General features: G+C 45.9%; 1 protein-coding gene across 4 annotated transcripts in view; it reads left to right on the top strand.

Moving 5' to 3' along the window:
* Nucleotides 1–24,516, top strand: part of luzp1 (leucine zipper protein 1) — a 48,210-nt gene that overhangs the window by 13,632 nt on the left and 10,062 nt on the right. Inside the window, exons 2-5 of one of the 4 annotated variants that reach the window (XM_010879642.5) lie at nt 2,543–2,653; nt 3,816–3,907; nt 4,063–4,188; nt 17,992–21,208. In XM_010879642.5, the coding sequence (XP_010877944.2) occupies nt 18,233–21,208 (2,976 nt within the window). In that variant the 5' untranslated portion in view covers nt 2,543–2,653; nt 3,816–3,907; nt 4,063–4,188; nt 17,992–18,232. Of the gene's footprint in view, nt 1–2,542; nt 2,654–3,815; nt 3,908–4,062; nt 4,189–17,991; nt 21,209–21,618; nt 22,999–24,516 lie in introns of those variants that run through there. The other 3 variants (XM_010879641.5, XM_020054198.3, XM_010879640.5) reach the window with 3 other exon arrangements.

Raw genomic sequence — 24,516 nt, 5'->3', positions numbered from 1 at the left:
TCAGTAAGTGAAAGGGGGTACTCATACAGAAAGATCCTATGATATCAGCAGTCTAGAATGTCTTTGGGTTTAAACTAAACTGGTACAAAGTGGCAGAATGAGTGTCAGAGGAATTATATGGGCTACCAATAGGACTCTTTTTAAAACTGCCTCAGAAGATCAAATCATTGTTTCAAGAGGACTTGGGCCAGAAGTATTCAGTTAGATGGGCATTCAATCTCTACAAGGTTCTTCTTTTCACTAGAACTTTTAAATAAACCCCCCAAAAATGATACAATTGCCAAACAGATTCATAAAGTAGTTTAAGTTTCTCACACACTTCAAACTAATTCCGTCATTGACTCTTCAGCCGAATGGGAAAGGGCAATGTGATTGCACGTCCACATCCATCAAATCTCAATTCACTTAGATTTGAATCTCACCGGATGAAGCATCTGAGCCACCAAAAGGGGAGCCTCCATCTTGCCAACTGTCGGTGTATGGCCAAAAAGAAGGCTATATCATGTCATACTCGTTTTGACTAGACATCGTCAGACAAACAATGCCTCACGGAGTCACTGTTAAGTAAATGGTTGATACTTTTAATATATTTGCTTGGCTTGGCGAGTTGGTACAAGTTAAATGTGCCTCTTCAGGCAAAACTTGGGACATGTCAAAGGGTTAAGCTGGTTTGGTCGGTTAGAAAGTGTGTGCGCCTTGCTCTGTATTTGACTTGTGTCAGATGCCAAATGTTCATGTAAGTTTAACTTAAGGAAGCTCAGTCTTGTTTCGAAAAGGTCTGTGGTTTAATCACAGGTAGCTTTCAGGAACTCGGTGTACTACCTGAAGTTTGCTTTCCGCAGGTGGTCATGGTTAAAATTGTTATGCAAGCCTTGTACTAAAACTCCCTGCTATTCCTCTGACCTACAGGGGGATGAATTCCTTTCTTTGCATGTAGGAGATGAACGCTGATACCCCTTTTTGAGAAAGATGTGGCCAATGTTCAGTTTACTATTGGTTTTAAATTATTTGGAATCCCCACACAGAGCCAAGAAAATACCACTTAAGAATGTTTGGAGCTTGAAGATGATGATGATGAGTCGCCATGTCATGTGAGCCCGTTCGCTTCTTTATATGGTCATAAAACAGACGGCCTGTCCTTTTTTGTCACCGGTTTTTTTTTTGTCTCTGAGATATCCGTATGGACGTGCCAACAGACTGGGAGACATTTCATTGTGGTAACAGGATATTCTATTGTCAAAACCCACTTCAGCTGTGGAAAAAACACCATTACAGGAGAACTTTTAAGTGGTCTTGCTATGGCCTGCTCTCAGACAAACAGCCAACCCGGTGGGATCATGGTGTGTTTTACTAGGTACTTTGTGACAAACTAGAGTCACTGACTAATGTACTGCTGTTGTGTGTTTTTAACCGTGTCTTCAGTGTGTATGAACGGGACGTGAGTCAGCAAGTCTTGCCTGGAGCCCTGACTGAGCCGCTGGGAGACCCTGTTAACCCACATGACTTCCTGGTTTGAGGAGCAGTGTGGTGGTGCTGGTGCTGGTGGTGGGTGACTTTGCACTGATCCCTGATAGGAAGGCTTGTTGTGATTTTCAACTCTCTTGAACCTGTTGGGGTTGGACTGGGCTGTACATACAACTAGATATTAAAAACGATTACTTCAGTTTTCCCGTGTGTTCCCTGTGTTCTCACTTTTCATGTACTTTTATCGTGTTGCGGTCGCCCTGTCTTGCCTCACCAACGTATACATTCTACCTGTATTTCTTATGTTTGAGGGCATTTCAGATTTTTTTTAAAATATTTTTTTCCTGCTATATTTATTCTTTACTGAACAGGCAAGATAGATTTATTATTTTTTACTGAAAGAGATGTGGGCTGGATTCAAACCTGTGCAGCAGCAGAACATGTGCAGCGGAGGCAGCAGCTTTAGACCGCTTGATCGGCCTTGGTCACGGAATTCTCCCTCGCTGCCTCTTTAAATTCCAGACCAGGCGTGTAGTATCAATGGTGGATTATTTGTGCTTAATGAAACATTAAATGCCTCTGCACAAAATCAGAAATGAAACGGCCTGAGCTTCTGTGGCAGCCCATGAGAGGGCAGAATGGAATGAAGGGAGCAGTGTGTCGTGTTGGGCCGGCCAAAAACGTCTTGTCTAGTCATGCCTGAGGCAACTGTAGAGCAACGAAATGTGGCACCCGTCTGACCACCGTCACTGTCCTCAGAATGTCTCCTCTTCCACGGGAGGCATTGTTGGGTGACTACCCATGGGTGTGCCAGACTCCCATAATGAAACGCTGCCATGTTCTGTGGAACACTGAACAACATCTATTACTGTAGAGCAGGAGGACGGTTGTTGCTGTCAATCGTCCCCGTAACAATGCCCCCAGATAATTAAACTTAATTCAATTCTTCACATTTCTACTGTAGGCTAGTTATCGCAATCTTCTCGCGAATCACTGCGACAAGTGGCCTTTATTTGGCGTTAACAGTTTGATTGTTATGGGCGTGTGTTCTAACCATGTTCTCTGTGTTCTAACCCAGGTCATAAACCTCGTCATTGGAGCTCAGTAGTGTGGTCCATTGTGAGGTCAAACGGGAAACATCTACCGGACCAGCTGCTTAGCAACCAATAGAAGAGGATGTATCCATAGAGTAAGTAACTGTGTGTCTGTTTGCTTACAGTATCTGTATCCTGGTATTTGTATTTGTTCAGTCAGTGTATTGTCACGTGTGTGTGTGTGTGTGTGTGTGTGTGTGCTCTGTTTCATTGAGTTGTGTGCACTGGATGTTGAGCTTGTATTTGTGCGTGCGTGCGACATTGGCAGTGCGTTGTAACTAGTGCCTGGGCTCCCGTACACCTTGCCCATATGTGAACTCCCGTTCCGTGGTTGGCCCCCAGTGTTTCAGTCCAGCTGCTCAGTGAGAATAGGAAACGCTGTGAGAATGTGGCAGGAATGTTCCGGATTCCAAGGCTGCTCCTTTTACCTCTGAACCCTTTGTGAGCCTGTTTCCTGGTGGCTTGGGCAGTGTTGTACTAAAGCCGGCGCCTCACTTCCTTCCCTGTACCCTTGGTTCACTAAGGAGTGGCAAGCACACACACGCATACACACCGTTTGTTTGTATTGTTTATTGGGGTAGAAATGAAAACATGGTGACTGGACGATGGTGCTTGAGGACACCGTCTGTATTGGAGCTAAAGCTGAAAATATGCATGGAGGAGAGTGTTTTCATTTGATGTGGTAGCTACTGGTGCTTTGGCCTAGTGCCTTAGGCTGACTCTGAATGCACTGCGTAAGGTGACAGCTCAAACATAGTGGACACCACAGATAAGTCTTTAACACACTCTGTAGGATGAAACCTTGAGTCCTGTTCTCCTCTTGACTCTAAATAGTCATGGGCCATTCCTCAGTTGGTTTCCACTGGGTTATTCCTGTGTGTGACCTCTCATTTGATGGCATTGATTATACATGTGCACATTTCACAGGAGTGAACAGGGCTTCCCTTTTGGGGAAGAGCTGCTCCTTGGTTTCTGTGTCGTTGAGCAGTTCAAACAAACACTTGTAGTGGTTTCCTTCAAACCACAACCCTGCATCCACAATTACGGTGGTTGTTGTTCAGGCAATCCAGAAAGGGTCCTTCTAGATCACTGGGCTAGAGCACGATCTAATTGTTTGCTCTGTTGCAAACATTACTTGATGTTTATGAAATGTTGATGGAGCGTTAGGACATTTTAGTTCGCATACAAAGGAGTTGGCGTTCAGGTGTGTGCTTTGTAGCAACTTTTTCCTAACAACAGACAAAACCTTTGTTTCAGAACAACCTGGAGAATGACTCCATGTCATCTGTTAACTGAAGAACAAACACGGCGATCGTAAACATTGACTCTGAGTGTTACACAACTTTATGGTATGAAAATGTGAAGTGTTCATTTGGACTCTGTTTGACTTCCTTATATGACATCAATGTGTTTTTTCATAGTAATCCCTGTTGTTTCATCATTCAGAATCCATTTGATTAACTGCATGTACTTTACTCAGACAACCACATTTTTCTTTCAAAAGGTTCCCAATTAGCAGGAGGCACCTTTATATTGTAAACGGTGCAGAAGTCCATAACCCAGGCCCAGTGATGTGGAGACTGAACTGTGACGTTCTTTCCAGAAATTATTTCCAGCACTGCCTCCTCGTGTAGGTGCTTATCAGGTCCATAATCTGCCAGTTTCAACCAGTATATGGGTCAGAGTGGGAGGAGTTAAATACTGCTGCATTATGGGGGAGGGGAAGGAACGGGGGAGTGAGGCTGGTGTGACGTAATTTCCCCTGGCTACAAGCTGGATGTAACCCCATCCAGTACCCAGAAACCACTGCAGCTCTTCCTTAACATTATCTCTCTCTCTCTCTCTCTCTCTCTCTCTCTCTCTCTCTCTCTCTCTCTCTCTCTCTCTCTCTCTTATCCTGTGTGTCTCTCTCTCTCTCTTATCCTGTGTGTCTCTCTCTCTCTCTTATCCTGTGTGTCTCTCTCTCTCTCTTATCCTGTGTGTCTCTCTCTCTCTCTCTCTTATCCTGTGTGTCTCTCTCTCTCTCTCTCTCTTATCCTGTGTGTCTCTCTCTCTCTCTCTTATCCTGTGTGTCTCTCTCTCTCTCTCTTATCCTGTGTGTCTCTCTCTCTCTCTCTTATCCTGTGTGTCTCTCTCTCTCTCTCTTATCCTGTGTGTCTCTCTCTCTCTCTCTTATCCTGTGTGTGTCTCTCTCTCTCTCTCTTATCCTGTGTGTGTCTCTCTCTCTCTCTTATCCTGTGTCTCTCTCTCTCTCTCTCTCTCTCTCTTATCCTGTCTCTCTCTCTCTCTCTCTCTCTTATCCTGTCTCTCTCTCTCTCTCTCTCTCTTATCCTGTCTCTCTCTCTTATCCTGTCTCTCTCTCTTATCCTGTCTCTCTCTCTCTCTCTCTCTCTCTCTTATCCTGTCTCTCTCTCTCTCTCTCTCTCTCTCTCTTATCCTGTCTCTCTCTCTCTCTCTCTCTCTCTCTCTTATCCTGTCTCTCTCTCTCTCTCTTATCCTGTCTCTCTCTCTCTCTCTCTCTCTCTCTTATCCTGTCTCTCTCTCTCTCTCTCTCTCTCTTATCCTGTCTCTCTCTCTCTCTCTCTCTCTCTTATCCTGTCTCTCTCTCTCTCTCTCTCTCTCTTATCCTGTCTCTCTCTCTCTCTCTCTCTCTCTCTCTCTCTCTCTTATCCTGTGTCTCTCTCTCTCTCTCTCTCTCTCTCTCTCTCTCTCTCTCTCTCTCTCTCTCTTATCCTGTGTCTCTCTCTCTCTCTCTCTTATCCTGTGTCTCTCTCTCTCTCTCTCTCTCTCCTCGCTCTTTCTCTCAGTTTCTCTCTCTCTCTCTCTCTCTCTCTCTCTCTCTCTCTCTCTGTTTCTCCCTTCCTCTCTCGCTCTCTCTCCTCGCTCTCTCTCCTCGCTCTCTCTCAGTTTCTCCCTCTGTCGTGTGATGATGAATGCTGCATTCCTCCTGCAGTGTTCTGGTCTGGCGGAGCTGTGCTCAGCATTCTGTGGGCCCCCCCCCCTCCACAGGAGACGCAGTGAATGTGAAGCTCCCACAGTGCCGCCTTGTAGCCGCAGCAGTTATCTGATGCCAGCTCTCTGCTGCCAGCTCTCTGCTGCGCCAACCAGCAACAAGCCGGCTTCCCGACAAGAGATGGAGCATTTGAAGCACACTGGGGGCATCGCTCTCCTTTCTAGTCCCACTCACTCACCTCCTGATAACTAGCAGGAGCGCTTGTTGCGCTCTACCTGACACGTGCGCGTGCATACAGATATACACCCACCAGCGCTCCCTGTCATATCCCAATGTTTCACAAACTGCCCAACAATCTCAACCGTTTTCCTGGTAGCCTCTCTATTTTAATCTGTGCTGTAACCTTGAGCTGCTGGTCTAGTTATTGAAGCCTGTTGGACCTCTACTGTACATTAGCCCGCCCTCCCGTAATGCGTCGCGGCTCATTTGTTATGATTGTGTGTGTGTGTGTGTGTGTGTGTGTGTGTGCCCGGTACGATAAGAATAAATTATTCTTCACAGATGCGAGGCAACAAAAATATGAAATGCGTTCGATGTGGTCGGCAAGCGTTACTCGATGGGGAAAATGACCTGACTCATGAGTGAAGACATTGCATTTAATCACTTACCCACTGTCATCCTCCTCCATATCTACAGACAGCATATTGACCATAGATGCGCCTCTAGGGCGTGAGTCCGTGAGTCAACCTGGGTGTGGACAGTACCAGGAGAAAAAAGCTGGTTGAGTGGTCCATCCATCTAAATGGCCCTCATATCCCTGTGGGCTAGTTACTGTGGTGGGGCTAGAGGAAGGAGAAGGAGGTTGGAGTTTAAAGATGTTCATGGATGGTAGTGCTTAGAAAGGGGAGCATCGTCTTACTGTTTTAGATCTAGAATATCGATCCACCATTTTAAGGAATTAGTTTGACTGGGAAAGAGGGCATTAATATCAGTTTTACTCTTGAGTTACTGTGCGCTGCAGTAGTTCCTGTCAACTCTGGAGTTGCCATCTAGTCTTTTATGTGGAAATGCTTGTGTAGCTGCTTCATTATAATGTATTTGTGCTACATTATAATGTATTTGTGCTTCATCCTGTGGAGAATATTCAGGGTTGTGACTTTCTAGTCTCATACCAAGTCAGAATTGCCATTTTTCTGTTTCATTAGCATGCCTGATCGACTGTTAATGTGTTAATGGTTGTCAGGCTGTGCGTGGGAGGTAGGGTCTGAGCTGTAGTTTTGAAGGAGGGAAAGAGGAAGTGCTCCTGGTGTCCCTTCCTCCATAAACCGTTTGTTTGCCAAAGTTCTTCAGTGTGCTGCCAGTTGGCAAATATGTGTTTTTGTCTCTCTATCTCACTCGCACGCACTGTTTTACTTTGTAGGGACCCCAAACTTTTATTACCACTCAGAATTATTTTTACTCTAACATCGACACACAAGTCAGCTTACAAGTGTCCAAAAATAAATACAAACTTGGTAACAAACTGTTTGCCAAATGTTTCTCTGTTCTGAATTATGTCACGTTTAATTCCACATTCTCCACAGCAGATTTGCGAGTCACCAATTGAGACATGTCCTGCATAGCAAATCTCACCAAGCCGTTCCGCTTCACATTGCTCATTCAACCAGGAAGTACTGGCTGACAAACAAGCTCTGGAGGAGTGCGTGTTCTCCAGGTCTAAAACCATTGATTGAGCATGCAGGTGCCAAACCTACCACTAGGAGGCACCAGAGCCTGAAAAGACAAGGCACTCCATCCAACATCAACCCTGGGGGCGGATCTGAGACAATTTGCCCCACCCTCCACCGGGAAACCGTAACCAGGATTAAAAAAACGGAGGACGTTATTGGCCACCAGTCTGCAGTTGGTCTTGATTATCTCTCCTGCGGAGAGCCTCTCGCCTCCACCAGGATGGCACGGTGCACGTGAAACGTTCTGGTCACACACCCTAGCAAAACGGCATCGTGTGATAGTGTTTCTCATTGGACGATGTCCAGACGGTTCCTTCCTTCTCTGGTCCGTTTGGCGCCTAATGAACAAAGCCCTGCTGATCTCCACAGCCCCCCCCCCGCCCCTCCCGTTTGTGTTTGAACAGCACGTTCGTTGTTTGCCCTGCCAAGCAGTCAGCAATCAGTCTGCGAATTAATGGACTGTCATGAGGAGAATATGTTTTAGGTGTTGGAGGTATTGACCTGTGTGTGTGTGGTGTGTGTGTGTGTGTGTGTGTGTGTGTGTGTGTGTGTGTGTGTGTGTGTGTGTGTGTGTGTGTGTGTGTGTGTGTGTGTGTGTGTGTGTGTGTGTGTGTGTGTGTGTGTGTGTGTTGACTTCACCTGTTGGTTATGGTGGACATGTGCAATCGGCCCTTCAGCTGGCTTACTATTGATGAACATGAAATCCATAGAATTAGGAATGAGAATGGGTCTCTTCCTCTGAGTCTGTCTGCTGCTTCTGCTCTGTTTTCCCTTTAACTGCACTGGATGATGTCGTGAGGGAGGTGTAGGGTGAAACACTTCCTCTACGTGTTACTTTTACAACTTATTAATACACACACACACACACACACACACACACTAGTAGATAATACACATGCTCTGCATTCCCGACGTGTCCTAAAATGGTGTCATCCTGTGTAAGTTTGTCACTGCCGTTATGACAGCAGGTAGTCACACAGGTGTTTTCCAGTGTAGGGCAGTGATCCATCAGCCCTGATATTAATCATCTTTACACTTCCTCCCTGTTAATCAGTGGCTGTGACCTCAGCCTGACTCCCGCCCACATACGAATGCCAACATGTGGTCTGTCTGACTCCACCGTGGCCTAAGAACAACAGCCTGGTGTTCGTTTGGTGTCTGCGTGTCACGACTTAATCCTTCCAATGCCGGACAGTTGTTTTTTTTTTACGTGGGTAACAACAAGGTTCTGTCTTGACCTACTTACTGTTTACAATGTCCATGACACTCATGAGCTGAATCTCCAGTCGCTGTAGTCCTGGTTGGTTTTTCAGCCCAGTTCTCTCAGACACGCCGTTTTTACCAAGTGCCTCTGCCGACATTCTGAGATGTTTTGATTGGGAGCTGAGAGGCACTGAGGGGAGAATCGGCGGCGATTGTTGAGTCGCTGTAAACACACGACGTCAGAGTCTGCAGACATCACAGCTACATCGGGCCGCAGATTGCCTCGGATGTTCTCCATCTGCTGCCACTGGTGTGCCAGAAGGTGGGTTGGGGGGGTTGTCAGTGATTTGTCTGGATTTTACTTCGCCCCAGCCCCCTGCTCCATCAAGGAGTCTGTCTGTGAGCTTTGCCAGACCTCCATATATCTGTCTGTGAGGACTACTGTTGCCAGGGGTTTAGCTAGCAACAGGGTGGTGTTTTGGTGCCGTGTTTTGACGGAGGCCACGTACTTTCTCATTGCTGCAGGCCTCTGGAGTTGTACTGGTTCTGTGTAAAGACACGTCCTCCATCGTGCTGGACATTTCAGGAGGAAGTCCTCTGTCGTGTGAAGGCTGACGAGAACCCACCCCTCATTTCAGCGCTTATGTTCATCCACTCTGTTGTCTTCTCGCCTGTGTTGTCAGTAATAATGGGTCATATTTGACGTCATGAGACACTGGCCAGTTAAATATACTCCTTTCCTGTTATGTCCTTCCTGATGATTCCAATCCACAAAAAGAACTGTATACACTTTTTATTTAGCTCTCTGTCTCTTTTTCTGTCTCTTTCTGTCTCCCTTTCAGGTTTGCTGGATGTAAGTGGACCCTGAGTGGGTCCGGGTCAAGGACAGAGCAGGAAGGGTTCTGGGTTTTTTGGGTGGTATTGGAGCGGAGGTGGGGAGGACAGGAGGGGAAATAAATGGGCCCCAGGGAAAATAGTTTTGGTCCCTGTTCATTATGGCCTTGTAAGGACTTCACCACTCGGTTCTGGCAGGTCCTGAGTAGAACTATGAAAGACTGTGAAAGTCAAATGATACCAACGCAATAATACCAGCATTCTTCTAGTTTTCTTTCTGTCCTTCTCCATCTGTCTCTGTCACCCCCTTCCCTTTTACTAACACACACACACACAGTGTAGCCTACAAACACGTCAGGGCAAGCAGACGTGGATCTCACACACACCTGCACGTGGGCGCACATGCACATTGAACCAACGATCTATTGTAATTAATAGAATAGGCTTTTCCCTAACCCAAACCCTAACCGTTAATCCAAACCTCCCCGTTTAACCCTAAATCTAAACACTAACACCTAACCCTAATTGTACCCGTAACCTCTAAGCCTGTACTTTTCTTTCTTGTTTGTAAGGAGAGGCTAAATGTTCTCACTTTGCCAAATTTTCCATGGTCTGTACTTGGTACTTTTGGTCCTTACAAGTATTGTAAAACAAATAGACATTCATCTGATGTACACACACACACACACACACACACACAGCTGGTTGAAAAAGTGGGTGGAGCTGACTGGGTCCATGGAGACACTCACCCACACTGTGTCAGACTGTTGCAGCTGATTATAACTACTGTGATTTACACTGGTCTTCCGGTACCATGTGCATATTTATTACTATATAATAACCTCTTTCTTTCCTCCATTCTGTCCCTCTTTCTCTTCTGTACTTGGGAAGACGTACGCTTCGGCTTTGACTTGACACAAAATGTTTCTTGAAGAGGTAGCTAGACGGGACCGGTTTCTTCTTAGAAAGTCCAAATTTAAATCAGGATTATGTTGAATAGTTGCAATTCAAGAATCGAGCGCACACTAAAAATGAGACTCTGAGGGACAGTGTACTTATTACGGCATGAGGGGGGTGTGGTATAAAATGCTTACTAACGCAATTGGAACAGTGCAAACATTTTTAAGGGGTCCCACCTCCTCAGTATATGGACTCCCACCGGGTCCCACCGGGTAATTAAAAATTCTGGATTTTAGCCACCAGTGTGTTCTGTCAAATATGCCTTTATGAAGAAGAATTCTTCATTTTGTGTGTTTCTCCTATTTTATGATTCGTTGTTGGTTTGTAGCATAGTTGGTTTGTTTGTCAATCCTGTTATGATAACGTGAGCAAATCAATAAAAATAATCTTTAAAGGGACCCAAACACTCTGCAACATTACAGCTCAGTGTTGACTTGACATTTCCATCCTTCGTACAGCTGTTATCAGGAACATGGAAAGTGAACACAGTCAGTAATAAAGTTTCTTGATTGTTACCTTCTGTCCTTCATTCCTTCAAGGGACAGAAAAACACTGAGAGACCAAAATGCCACAGAGACCTAACAGAAAACATACATTGAGATGCCTCTGTAGCTAGTATTGTCATCCCAGAAGGAGCATCAGCTGTGTGAACCCTGGCTACAGTAGAACTTAAACTGCTGAAAACTCTTTACTAAATGATTAAGATGTTGTTCGTTCAATTAATAAACATTTTATCATATATTTTTCCACTATACGTGCAAGGTGTCTTGGCTCGTGTTTTGCACGTCCAGGCAGGTTCCTGAGATGCCTTCAAGTAAAGAGAAAAAAAAAAAGACAAGTTAATCTCCTTTTCTAATTTGTAGCAGATGTCTATTTGACATGTTTCCTGAGTACAGACGTATTTTAAAAAAGTTTTAAACACATTTGTTTTACCATTGTATGAGTTGCATCATCTACAGCTCCGGAAAAAATTAAGAGACGACTGCACCTTTCTTTCCTTTCCAAAAAAAGTAGAAAAGGCATGTTTTGAGTGAGGATCAGAAGCATTCAATTTGCAGTAATTTGAACCCTTCTGTTCCTCACTCAGAACCTTCCTTTTCAACTTTTTTGGAAAGGAATGAAAAAGGTGCAGTGGTCTAAATTTTTTCCAGAGCTGTATATACAGATGTGCTCAAAGGTTTGCATACCCTTGGACAATTGGTAATATATGTACCATTTGCAAAGAAAATATATATTTTATTTCTTATGGGATTCACATTCAACTGTAAGTCATCACAGAATGGTATAATCATAAAACAAAACATGGTTACAAAGAAAAAAAATGAGGCCCCAAATTCTTGCAGGTGGTATAGCTGCCCATTCAACTTAGCAAATACCTCCAGGTCATGCAAAGTCTTTGGTCGTCTTGCAAGAACCGCATATTTGAGATCTCTCCAGAGTAGCTCGATGATATTAAGGTCAGGAGACTGTGATGGCCACTCCAGAACCTTCACCTTTTTCTGCTGTAACCACTGGAGCGTCAACTTGGCCTTGTGCTTAGGGTCATTGTCGTGCTGGAAAGTCCAAGAGCGTCCCATGCGCAGCTTTCGTGCAGAAGAATGCAAATTCTCTGCCAGTATTTACTGATAACATGCTGCGTTTATCTTGCCATTAATTTTCACAAGATTCCCTGTGCCTTTAGAGCTCACACAACCCTATAACATCAGTAAGCCACCACCATGCTTCACAGTGGGGATGGTATTCTGTTCACTATAGGCCTTGTTGACCCCTTTCCAAACATAGTGCTTATGGTTATGACCATAAAGCTCAATTTTGGTGTTGTCACTCCAAATTACAGGGTGCCAGAAGCTGTGAGGCGTGTCAAGGTGTTGTCGGCCATATTGTAACTGGGCTTTATTGTGGCATTGGCGCAGTAAAGGCTTTTTTCTAGCAACTCGACCATGCAGCTCATTTTTGTTTCCTCGTATTGTGCTCCTTGAAACAACCGCACAGTCTTTTTCCAGAGCGGCCTGTATTTCTCCTGAGGTTACCTGTGGGTTTTTCTTTGTATCCCGAACAATTCTTCTGGCAGTTTTGGATGAAATCTTTCTTGGTCTACCTGACCTTGGCTTGGTATCAAGAGATCCCAGAATTTTCCACTTCTTAAGTGATTGAACAGAACTGACTGGCATTTGAAAGGCTTTTTATGTCCTATTCCAGCTTTATAAAGTTCCATTATCTTGTTACGCTGGTCTTTTGGCAGTTCTTTTCTGCTACCCATGGTTCAGTATCTAGCCTGGTCAGTGCATCCATGTGAGAGCTAACAAATTCATTGACTATTGACTATACACAGACACCAATAGCAATTTCAAAAGCCACAGGTGTGGGCAATTCACATTTAATTACAACTTTCACCTGTGTGTGTCACCTTGTGTGTCTGTAACAAGGCCAAACATTCAAGAGTATTTAAACTTTTGATCAGGGCCATTTGGGTGATTTCTGTTATCATTATGATTTGAAAAGGAAGCAAACAACTGTGAAAATAAATGGCTTGATCACTGTCCTTAAATAGTTTAGAGTTTTTCTTTTTTGTATGATCAGTCCAAAATCTAATTTCACTTTCTGCCAGGATATGCAGACTTATGAGCACAACTGTAGCTGTTGGCCACTATTACTCTCAAGTAGTAAAGCCTTTTAAAGTTTTATGCACAGCTACAGGCCACGGTTCTAATGAAACATCAAACTTCCTACCATTACTTTTTTGAAAATGTTTCCAAAAAGCAAGAAAAAAGAAAGCTAGAAGCAGTGACTTGACAGCACAGGAAACAACCAAACCGAACATTATGGGATGGTTTTCCCCTTTTCTTGGAAAAAAAAAAAACTGCAGCACTAGCATCAGGTTGCCCCCATCTTGTGGCTTCCGCTAGCCTGCCAGGATCCAGCAGAGCAACTGACGATGGCCAAGAGTCCCATACTTCCAGCCTTTTGTTCATTCGCTTCTATTACACCGACCGACGACCTCGTGAAGATGAGGCCGGAAGATGAGGTTGTGAAGATGAGCATCAATCCAGCCTGCTGTTAACGAAACAGCAAGCTGGATTGACTGTTAAACGAATAGTACGACAAGAACCAGAGGCTGGTCTCCCAAAGGCGCATCAAGTGCAGGGGAGCGTTTTCACTTCTTCCCTCGTTCACGGAGGGAACAGAATGTCCTGGGAGCTGCAGGCAGGAAGAGAGTGGCCCTAATGACATGGTGCATGATTGCAACCCTTGTACGCCGCTGCCCAGTGCTTCACCTCAGCAGTGGCTGACGGCGTGTTCACTTCCAAAACACTCTGGCATCGTTGGCGTCGGCACCGTCTGTTCTTCTCTCTCTTTCATCCAGTCACTCTCTCGGTCTCCATCCTCATCTTTATGATGGCCTCTCACTCTTCCATGTCATCTTTTCTCTGTTTTATTCCTTACTCCTCCCGGCTGAAGTCTTCAGTGAGACTTTTTCTTTCTCATGTCTTTCCGACCTACTCGATCGCTGATTGGAGCTTTTCAACCAGGGAATTTCAATCCTTTCATTTTATTTGAACCGGAATGGCTTTTCTTTTTTCCTCATGCCAGTTTCTCTGTGTCCTTGTGCTCTCGCCCAGCCTCCTCATTTGTCTCCATGACTGTAGTCACAGTTACAAAGCGACTGACAGCTTAAGTAACACACTTCCTCTCTGGAAAAGGGGAACTTTTCCCAGCCTTGTCCACGCTCCCTAGTACCATGAAGGCAGTGCTGGGTCTGGGCGTGTAGATTAGTTCTTTTAAAGAAGGATGGATGTACTTGTGGATACGCTGACAAGAATGAATCGATTGGAGCTGTCGCTCTGACGTCTGCCAGTGGATTCTCGTTCTGAACAGCCCTGTGAGGACTGTGGCTGTGTTAAGGGGGTGTCTGTTGCCTGGCGTGTTCTGCTTGGGCACCGTTCAGTTTGCCTCAGGAGGTCCCCGCTTCTCACCTCACATCACTCCCCCACCTTCTAAACCTGTTCTGGCCCTGGCAACTCCACACCTTAGCCGTTGTGCAATAACTACGAAGACTCGTTGTGAAAATATCGAGCGGTCGTTCAGAAAGCTTGAGATTTGGCACAGTGTGATGGGTTGGGCATCTAGAGGAGAAAATGGGGTGTAGCTCATCTCATTCCTCGTGGGCACCCAGGTGTGTATTGTGCCGTTTTGTCCTTTTAGGTATTTTCCGAGACTCATTCCTTCACCCGTCCGTTGAGTTGGCACGAAGACGGCTAATGAGGCCATAGCTCAGATAAGCCCAGGTATGTTGATTGCCTTGGCAGAGTTGCTTTGCACGCACTGCTGGTCCTTAAGTGTTCTGCTGGCACGGTTCGCGTGCATGTCTCAAGGGGGTGGAGGGCAGGGATTGACCTGGCTACGCAGTTTGGGGGGCAACTGCCAAGACCGGACTTTGACCCGCCGGGACCATTTGGACCAGGTCTGGACCCAGATAAGACCTTGTTCGGCTGTTCTGACCCGAGAGAGTTGACTTTGAGAGACTCTTAAGACACAATGGCATGATGTGAATACCAGGCTTTACAGGCCACATCTGAATGATGTTACAGAAAGTGGTTGCATTTTGAGAGGTGTTTTGGCCCGAGGCTGGACAGACCATTATTGGAACCTGAGCAAAAACATTGTGCGTTCTTTTAAATTCAAAAGCAAAAATAAAACGTAGACTCCCAGAAACCCCACCAGACGTCATGAACGTGAAGAATGGAGTGCTGTAGCTAAACGCTTTGATTGTAAAATGTGCTGTTTTATTACATAATTATTGCCATATTTGCGCTCCCCTGCATCTCCCCGGAGTCATGCTGAACACGTCATTTAATGAATTCTGGTTGTTTGAGCGTTACTCAGAAAAACGAATATAAATTAAACGGGCCCTAATAATAGTTTTACCTTGCAGTGTGCATTGACATGTATGAAAAACTATTGGAAGGATTCAAGTAAGCCTGAGCGTATTACTTGTGTGTGTGTGTGTGTGTGTGTATATACACACACACACACACACACACACACACACACACACACACACACGATTTAGGATTACACTTTGACAGCTAGTTTGTTGGATGAAAGGCAGTATTAGTCGGTCTTTCACTCAATCCCTTTAGCCTGTTTTTACGTACGAACAAGTTCAGCTCATTATTTTGACGTTTTGATTTCCTTCTGGCTGTGCTTTTAGAACAGGGTAGCAGTGATGAGGACAGTAGGGGTGGTATGGGTGAGGTTTGGTGCCTTTTCTTCGGTCGTTAAATGATGTGTGCCAGTGGGATGCCTGGTTCAATATTGCTAGTGTGGGGTCGGGGCTGTAGACCAGCACCTAAATCATTCATGAAGGGCAAGCTTGAACCATTCTATTCACATGAAACATGCTGACAGGATGACTCTGTGTGAATGTCCAAGGTCTCCATCAGCAGAGGCCGGCGGTCCACTAGGGTTTTTGCTGGACCGCGTAAGCAGAACTAGCCAAGAAGAGCGAATGTCTCTTACAGAGAGTGTGACTGACTGACTGACTACCCCTTGTTACCCCTAGCATAGTGGTTAGAGACATGGACGGTCACGTAGGCAACCAGGGTTCAGCAATTCAACTGTCATTGTCTTCTAAAGAAACTAACCAGCCATGGACCGATGTGTGTCATTGTTTTCAGTATAGGTACCTTATAGCTATTAGCAAGCCATCTACAGTAATCTCTTTTCTAATTTAAGTGTTGAATGTAGTGTATTGATCCTGTTATACCTGTTGTTGATTTGGATGTTAACTATTGTAGGGAACTAGTTTTGAGAACCCTGGAGTTTCGACTATTTGGTTTGACAATGCAAGAAGTGAACAGACGCCACATGTCTACACACGTATAACATGCCACAACACTCACTGTTTAAATAGCGTAGTGGTTAAAGACACAGTCTGTCACATAGTAAACTGCGGATCAAATCCAAGCTGGGCAACAACATTCATCCTTTCTAATCGTGGGCTGGCAGAACTAGGCTTGCCTGGTTCCTTTTCTTGTTCCCTGATACATGGTCCATATGTGGTGAGGAGCCTGCTGGTATTCCCTGGTCTGAATGTGAGATATGTGCTGCTCTTATCCACTTGATAACACCTGCAGTAGTAAACCCTGTTTATGTCCTAATCATTTTATTTATTTAACTTTTTTTTTTATTTAGCAAGGCAAGAAAAACGTATTTCCAATAACAGCATGCTGAGAGAAAGAAACAACTGCAAACATTTTACGAAAAGAAAATGCTCTGAGAATTCTTCAGATTGAAGCTGTGGGGGAACCACTGAGTTCATCAAGGGTAGATGTCCACGGGTGTTTTAAAGAACTCATAATTGTTCCTCCAAAAACAACTTCAAGAACCTAACCTCTCAGAAATCAACCCTGAAAGTTATTCAATGGGTTCTTCAAGGAACCGGTAAACCAATCACAGACATTAGTAAGAAGGTCCCGGATTTTTCGTTGAGCGTGAAAATGGCGACACAAGTATCTAGATGAAATTATAGAGGAGGGTTTCACTGAACCATGTCACGTTTGTTTTAGAAATGTAACGAGAATAGAAATCTCAAGAATAAGAACATGTACTTTTAATGCATTCGACACAAACTCTGCAAGGGCGCCAAATTGGGATGACTCATCTAAAATGGTTGAGAGGTTCCTGTTGCTTCATCTATGTTTATGTTGATTTAGACATGTGGCGCCTAGGACAGAGCTTTGGGGTACTCCCTTCCATAGTCGCGGGAAGTAGGGGTGCTAAGGATCCAGCAACCCTCCGTTGTTGCCTTAGCACCCCCTGACGAGGTTCTGATTCAGACGCGCTGTCTAGCCGGGGCCAGGGCACTGCACCAAAAAAATGCTTAACCAAATCATAAATTGGTTATGCTTTCACCAGTTCAATAAAATCTTCAGCACAACATTGCTTGGTTTCAAGGGCAAAGGTGCTGCAGTTTGTGATTGCGACAGGGCCACAGACATGTTGTAATTCCCTCTGTATGCCACTGTTGTCAAGGTGACCGCCATCTGAGGGGAGGCTCATGTTATTGTGACATGCCACTGTCAGCGATGACATGAGAAATAAAGACATCCTGGGATGTTGGGGGGAGGCAGCAGGAGACAAGGTGGGGGAGGGGTCTCCAGGGGTCACATGAGAATCTCCAGCATTTTTACCCTGCTACAATTATTCCTCTTAATCTTCTGGTAACTGTATACATTTGATTATACAAGCACCTTGCGTGCGCTGAATGACAAAGCTCCTCTTTCTTCCAGCATTGTTGCTTGTCCAGAACCAGCTCTTCTCATGGTTTGTGTTGCAGTAACCAGGCGGAACTGTGACATCACATGCTGAGTGTGCAGATCTGTTAGGCTGTGCAATCAATCACAGCCGAAACAGCATCTCTCCCTCTCTGACGGACTCATCTCAAATCTGTCTCTCTTTCTCCTCGGTTTCTCCTTTCTGTTTTTCTTTTTCCACTGTCATTGGAACTCGATACACCGTAACAAACTACTCAGTTATACTGCAGTGGGTGCCAGGCCTGCTAATGAATGTGGCAAATGGCAGAAATAAAACATATTGCAGTAATTATTATTATTATAATTTTTTCTTTCTCTCTGCTATTTTTGAATGGTTAATTTCAGGTTTGCTTATACCATTAATCACTTTTACAACATGGTGGTCATTGAGTAATACTTTGAATGATTCTTACTCTGTTCTTTTTTTTTTCTTTCAGATGATTGACACCCATGCTGACCATCAAGTTGAGGGAAATTCAACTTGAACCGACACCCAACCAAATAAAAAGGACACTACTTTACGGGGAACGGGTAAAGGAACTGGACTCAACCCCACATCACAGACTTGTGACTCAACATTTTAAACAGTGAAGTAGGACTGCCACACAAATGTGGACCTCCCAAAAAATTATAAAATAATTTTCACTTTGAGCCAAGAAGACAACGTCAATCTCTGCGATGTCAGAAAACAAGGAGATCACAAGTCGCCAACTACAGCATAAGTTGCAAAGCCTGGGGCGGCGGCTGGACGAGCTGGAAGAAGCCACCAAGAAGCTCCAGAAGTCAGAAGATGAGCTGCTGGACCTGCAGGACAAGATCATCCAGGCGGAGGGAAGCAACTCCTCCATGCTGGGCGATGTGGAGGCGCTGCGCAAACGCCTGCTAAAGATAGAAGGCAAAGATGAGGAGGTGTGCAAGGCAGAGGACCTCTGTCGTACGGTGCGGGAGAAACTGGAGGAGGAAGAGAGCCTGACCAAGGACCTCAAGTCTGAGATTGAGCGTCTGCAAAGGAGGATGGCTGAGCTTGAAAAGCTGGAAGAGGCATTTGGCAAGAGCAAGTCAGACTGCAGCCAACTGAACCTAAGTCTCAATGAGGAGAAAAACCTGACCCGGAAGCTTTCATCTGAGCTGGAGGCCTTAAAGGCCCGAGTGAAGGAAGTGGATGCTTCAGAAATGAAGCTGGACCGGGCTGAGAAGTTGCTAACAGGAGAGCTTGAGAAGCTCAAGGGCCTCACTCAGACTTTTGTGAATGAGAGGAAGAGGCTCCTGGAGAAGCAAAGGGAGGATGAGAAGCTGATCCTAAAACTGACAGAAAAGTTGGAGCGTCAGAAGAATAAGATTGGCCCGGTAGATTCCAGTCGCACAGACTTGAGGGATCTCCGCATCGAAGACGACCCCTCATCCGGCCTGAGGAGCAAGCTGGGGCGCAAGAAGAGCTTGGACTACCTGAAAGTAGGTGATGAACTTGGACTAAGGTATAAGTCAGAGAATGAGAAGAACAGCCTTGATGGCCAAGAAGACAACAAAGTCAAGGAACTCACCCAGGAGGTGGAAAGGCTGAAGAACCGGCTGAAGCAACTGGAGCTGGTGGAGGAGGATCTCAAGAATACAGAGTCCAAGAACGGAGAGCTGCAGGAAAAGTTCCATCAGGAGAGATCCCGTAGCAGAGCACTCAATGATCAGGTTGAGCAGCTCAGAATGCAACTGTGCAGCAGCAGTGGTCACGGCAATGGAGGGCCTAGCAGTCAAGCAAAGGTCCTTGAGAATGGGAAGGCAGAGAATGAAGAGATAAATGTCCGTGGTGGGTTTAGGCAGGAAAAACCCAAGTATAAGACTACCGCCGAGCCAACCACCCCCAAGTACAAGAGCAGAGAGCTGTCCCCGCAGAACAAGAGGGAGACCAGGCTGAGGAGCAAAACCTCAGATGAAAGCTCTCCAAAGTCAGTCAGGAGGGCAGTCAGTCCCGCACTCAAGAACAGGAGGACACCCAAGACTGGAGCCCTGATTGCATCTGACAATGGAGTGAAAGAAATGGGTACAGGGCCAGAGGAGAAGGCAACAAGGGGAGCCTCCCATAGCCCTGTTAGCACAGCTTTGAGTGAAAACAAAAAGATATCGGTTCTTAGTCGCTACCCTCCAGCAGCCAATGACCAGAGGCCATTAAAGACATCTCAGAAACCAAGTGAGAATGAAAGCAAAAAGACAAGAGTTGACGCGTTTTCTAGATTGTATGTTGGTAGCGACAGTGAGTCAAACAATTCTGATGTGATGCCTGAAAGCTTGTGCAAGAGCAACAGGGCCTCCCCACCTGAAAAGGATGTGTCTGCATCTGACCCAGAGTCTGTTGATCAGGTGGAAGAGACTCTACCACACCTCTCTAAAGCCAATGGGTCGTACACTGCCTACAAAACCCAGGTGTCCCCGCAGGTCAGTGATCACGGTTCCGAGGGTCACTCCTCTGCCTCTGAAACCGAATCCACCGGATCGAGGCCCTCAGAACCGGAGCCTGTGCCTGAGGTGGCCACACAGAGCAGCAGAGCCTCCACCCCACCCAAGTACTCCAGATACTCTCGCATGAAGGACTCTCAGTGGGAGGGCTCCTCCTGCAGGAGCTCAATTGATGAGGAGCAGCACAGGCTGCTGGCTGCAGAAGGCGGATCCCTGGAGCTTCACAGAGTGTGCAGCCCACGGGAGGCCCGGATGTCTAAGGCAGTCATCAAACCAGCCATTGTGGAGATCGACAGGAAGGAAGTCATGATGTCAGGAGGAGCAGAGCTCCTCACCTCCAATGGCAAGCCCAAAATATCCACCAAACCTGTCATCACCAGCAAGATGACCAGCAGCATCACCATCTACCCCAACGATCCCAGCTCTTCTAGGACCAGCAGCCGCAGTAGCAGCGTATCCAGCGAGCCCCCAATCAAAGAACGCCACACGTCCACCAGCAACATTGTCATTGGCGCCAGTGAACACAGAGGGAGCATCTCCATCCCTTACGAGTTTTCTATTCCCAAGAGCGAGATCACACTCCGGCCTTTTGCGGATGGCCCTGTTGACTCTGATCAATCGGGGGTCCAGGGTTTGGACCGCGTGGAGGCGCAACTTCGCTCCCAAAACAGCTCCAGCCTCCCGTCACCGTTAACCACCTCTGACTTCAACGACACTGAGTCAGGTTTCGAGAGCAGCAGCAGCAGCACGACCATCACCAGCTGGAGCAACCATCCCCATGGCCACCGACCCTCCCAGGATGACAGCCTTGCAGAGATGAGAAACGTGACCGTGCGGAGCACCTGGAGGAACAGGGGGGCGGCATCGATGGACGAAACTGGCCGTGGGCTCAGGATGGACGGGGTAGGCTCTGAAGACGAGGCGGAGTCGGCCACCACATGGAGGGCGTACCGTGCCACCACCGTACTGGACACGGAGGAGATGGTGAACGCCACGGGTGCAGCCACGTCACGGTCGGCCAAGCCATCTCCAGCGGAGATGTACATGCGGAGGATCAACAATAGCATGGCGACCGCCAGGGACATCGCTGAGCCAGTGCATCAGAGCAAGAGCTCTCTGACGCCCACCGAGGGAGGTCTGCAGAGGTGTATTCCACACGAGCCAGTCACTTCTCAGGAGCTTGTGCCCTGGCGGACCAAACCCATGGTGAGTACGACTTCTGTACTGTATACACACAGTCTGTCAGAGAAGTACATCCAGACATTGCTGAAGCCCCATACTTGCATGCTAAACAGGAGGAATCATTCTGCTGAGGGTTCTTAAATTACTCACAAAATTACTCACGAAACATTAGGTATTTTTCTTCAGAATTTCAGAGTATACAACAGATTTTTGGCAGTGTTTGGAAATAGGCTAATACTTACCCAGGATAGAGAGGGAAAAAAACTTTTAAATCATACTTCCACCATCTGCTTACAGTAGCCTTTGAGCCTGTTGAATATCTGGTTATTGATACTTGGCAAGGGAACGTACAGAGATATTTTGCTCTATTAATATCATTTAAGTCTCCATGCAGTACTGCTCAACATAAATTTTTTCATTGCATTTTCACTTAGGACTTCTAAGCTTTGTCTAGAACCATTACATCTGGAGCTTGGACAAGAGGACTGATCGTGTCTAAGCCTCAAACAAGTGTATTTGTAGTAATTTATTTTCTGAAAGAACGGTGAATGGGATGTTTTCATTCTGTTTTTACTGTAACTAAATCTCTGAACATGATAGGCACCAAACAACCTTTAGTCTGGCATCTGGGTGCATATTGCAAAGTATCAAATATCTCTCTTGTACTTTGCCAGTACCAATACAGTATACTCTGCTGTATATAATGAGTTCCTACCTCTGCAAACTTTGGGAAATATACTGCTGAAAACACCACGTATAGCTTTCTGGAGTGTCCACTTTGCATCAGGGTTTCAATGCAATTTTTCACCGACACCAGGCACTAAAACATCAAGCTTAGCACAGCAGTTCTCTGAGCCTGATTCCTGGTGCCGAAGTAAGCACAAAGAGAAAAGGGTGGGACAAAGCAAAGAGAAGGATGGAAATGAAAAGTCTTCAACAGGGGTGGAAAAAAAGGTTACAAAAACCTCAAGGGGAAAAAATAGCTTGCTTGTATTTTTTCCATGCCAGAGCTTACCAACTGCACTGCCAAGCTGGTGTGCTATTCCGGACATAATTGAAGATGTGCATTGTTCAAAGGCTCACCTCCATGTACTTGGCCATCAGTCGACTCGATTTCCCACAGTATAGTGCAGACAAGTCTTTCCAACATTTCTCTATTGGAATTCAGTAAAATCCTGTGGTTTCAGATCTTGAGCTTGGTATTAATATTGGCATGAAATCTGGCTGGTTTTTGTGAGAGAAGATCTTGTCAGCGTGGCCATTTTGACAGGGACACTTGGTCTCGTGTCAGTGCGGCCATTTTGACAGGGACACTTGGTCTCGTGTCAGCGCGGCCATTTTGACAGGGACACTTGGTCTCGTGTCAGCGCGGCCATTTTGACAGGGACACTTGGTCTCGTGTCAGCGCGGCCGTTTTGACAGGGACACTTGGTCTCGTGTCAGCGCGGCCGTTTTGACAGGGACACTTGGTCTCGTGTCAGCGCGGCCGTTTTGACAGGGACACTTGGTCTCGTGTCAGCGCGGCCGTTTTGACAGGGACACTTGGTCTCGTGTCAGCACGGCCATTTTGACAGGGACACTTGGTCATTCCTCTGATAGTTTCACACATTCAATTGTTACTTGTTCACATGTACTGGCACAAACTGAGTCACTCTGACTTATACTTGCTTGAGGACAAATGTGCCTGCTTTTGATTTATTTATTGGGTGCTTGCTTTCTGACCATTTTATTTGTTGGTGTGTGGTATTCATTCTTGATTGTTTATACAGGGCATAATGCCAGTTGCATTTTCTGTGAATAAATAAAGGTAAATACTGACCCACTGGCTGTGATAGCATCTTCATTTATCACACTGACAAATTAGCAAAGCGGATGGGAGTCTATAGTTTTCCCTGCAGATAAACTGGACATGACAGAGACAACTCCTCCCACAGCTTATTAGGAGGGGATTAGGTGTCGCAAATCCCTGGGGTCATGTCCAGTCAGAGGTCAAGGTCCCAGTTATTAACATGGCTGGGGTCATGTCCAGTCAGAGGTCAAGGTCCCCGGCTTTGTTAAAAACAGGGTCATGTCCAGTCAGAGGTCAAGGTCCCCAGCTTTGTTAAAAACAGCGTCATGTCCAGTCAGAGGTCAAGGTCCCAGTCATTAACAAAGCTGCAGATGGGTCATTTGTCACTGCCAGTTGTGTTGTGCCGATGGGTCCTTTTTGAGGCTCGCCTGCCACCATTGTCAGAGTCACAACAAAGACCCTGAGCCCCCCACCAAAACCTTTCATCTCCAGTCGAGCTAGCCATTAAATAAATAACATGACAGCAACCCTGCCTTCAGATGTATAATTACTGTCATTTTCTACTTTATAATGTTCCCTTACAACCCCCAACCCCCCCCCCCGTCAACCATCAATAGCCTTAATTAAATCAACCCAACACCCCTCCCTCACCGCACCACCCAAGAGGCCATGTCAGCATCCCATATTGTGTTCCGTCTCAGTTATCTGTCCTAGTCTCTTGGCTGTGCCCACAGGTTTGCACAGTATAGATGAGGCTCCCAGCTCCGATCCGTACCAAAGCGATTGCCACTAATTTAGTGGAGGAAAAGGGGGAGACGTGTCAGGGTCGTTTCCTCAAGTCTAATTCCAGGACGGGGGACTTCACCTTGTCCAGTTCATTATTCGTATTCCCTCCGTTCCCCTGTCCATTACTCACGCCAGGCATGTCGTGCTAGAATGGCCTCTTTCCGTGCAAGCCACTGGTTGCTGAAGTGCAAAACCAGCTGTCCGCTGATGAACTGTCTAATTTGTTGTTATTTTTTTGCGCTCCGACCACTCCGTGTGCTTGGACGCCGTACCGCTGGGAATGTGATCATAAATCCACAGTTCTTGTTTCCAAGATGCCGTTCTTTTGTTAACTTCACTAAATACAGTTGCGGTGTCTCATTTCAGTTGTGTGTAGTGATGGCCAGTCGAGGCTTCATTACCGTTCTTCTAGCAGCAGGATATAATGCTATCAGCGCTAACTTAGATTTAATATTTCAAAATAAAAGCCATTGTTGAAACATATAACGATATACAGTTAATCTTGTCTGTCAATCTGTCATTTTATGTTTAATGTCCGTTCCAGCGTTGTACTTTTCTGTCCTTTTTTACAGACTAGATTAACTATATTGCCTTATATATTTCAATTATGGCTTTTATTGTGATTAAAAAAAAATCTTAGTGCTGCCAGCATCGTATCCTGCTGCTAAAATAATGCTAATGAAGCCTTGTTTGCCCATCACTAGTTGTGTGTATCTCTTGTCTGTTACTGAAGGGCAACGGTGTGGACATGCAGAGA

Source organism: Esox lucius, chromosome 15 (assembly GCF_011004845.1).
Source record: "Esox lucius isolate fEsoLuc1 chromosome 15, fEsoLuc1.pri, whole genome shotgun sequence".
In the NCBI taxonomy this organism is placed as follows: Eukaryota; Metazoa; Chordata; class Actinopteri; order Esociformes; family Esocidae; genus Esox; species Esox lucius.
This window is presented reverse-complemented; position numbering and strand designations above follow the sequence as displayed.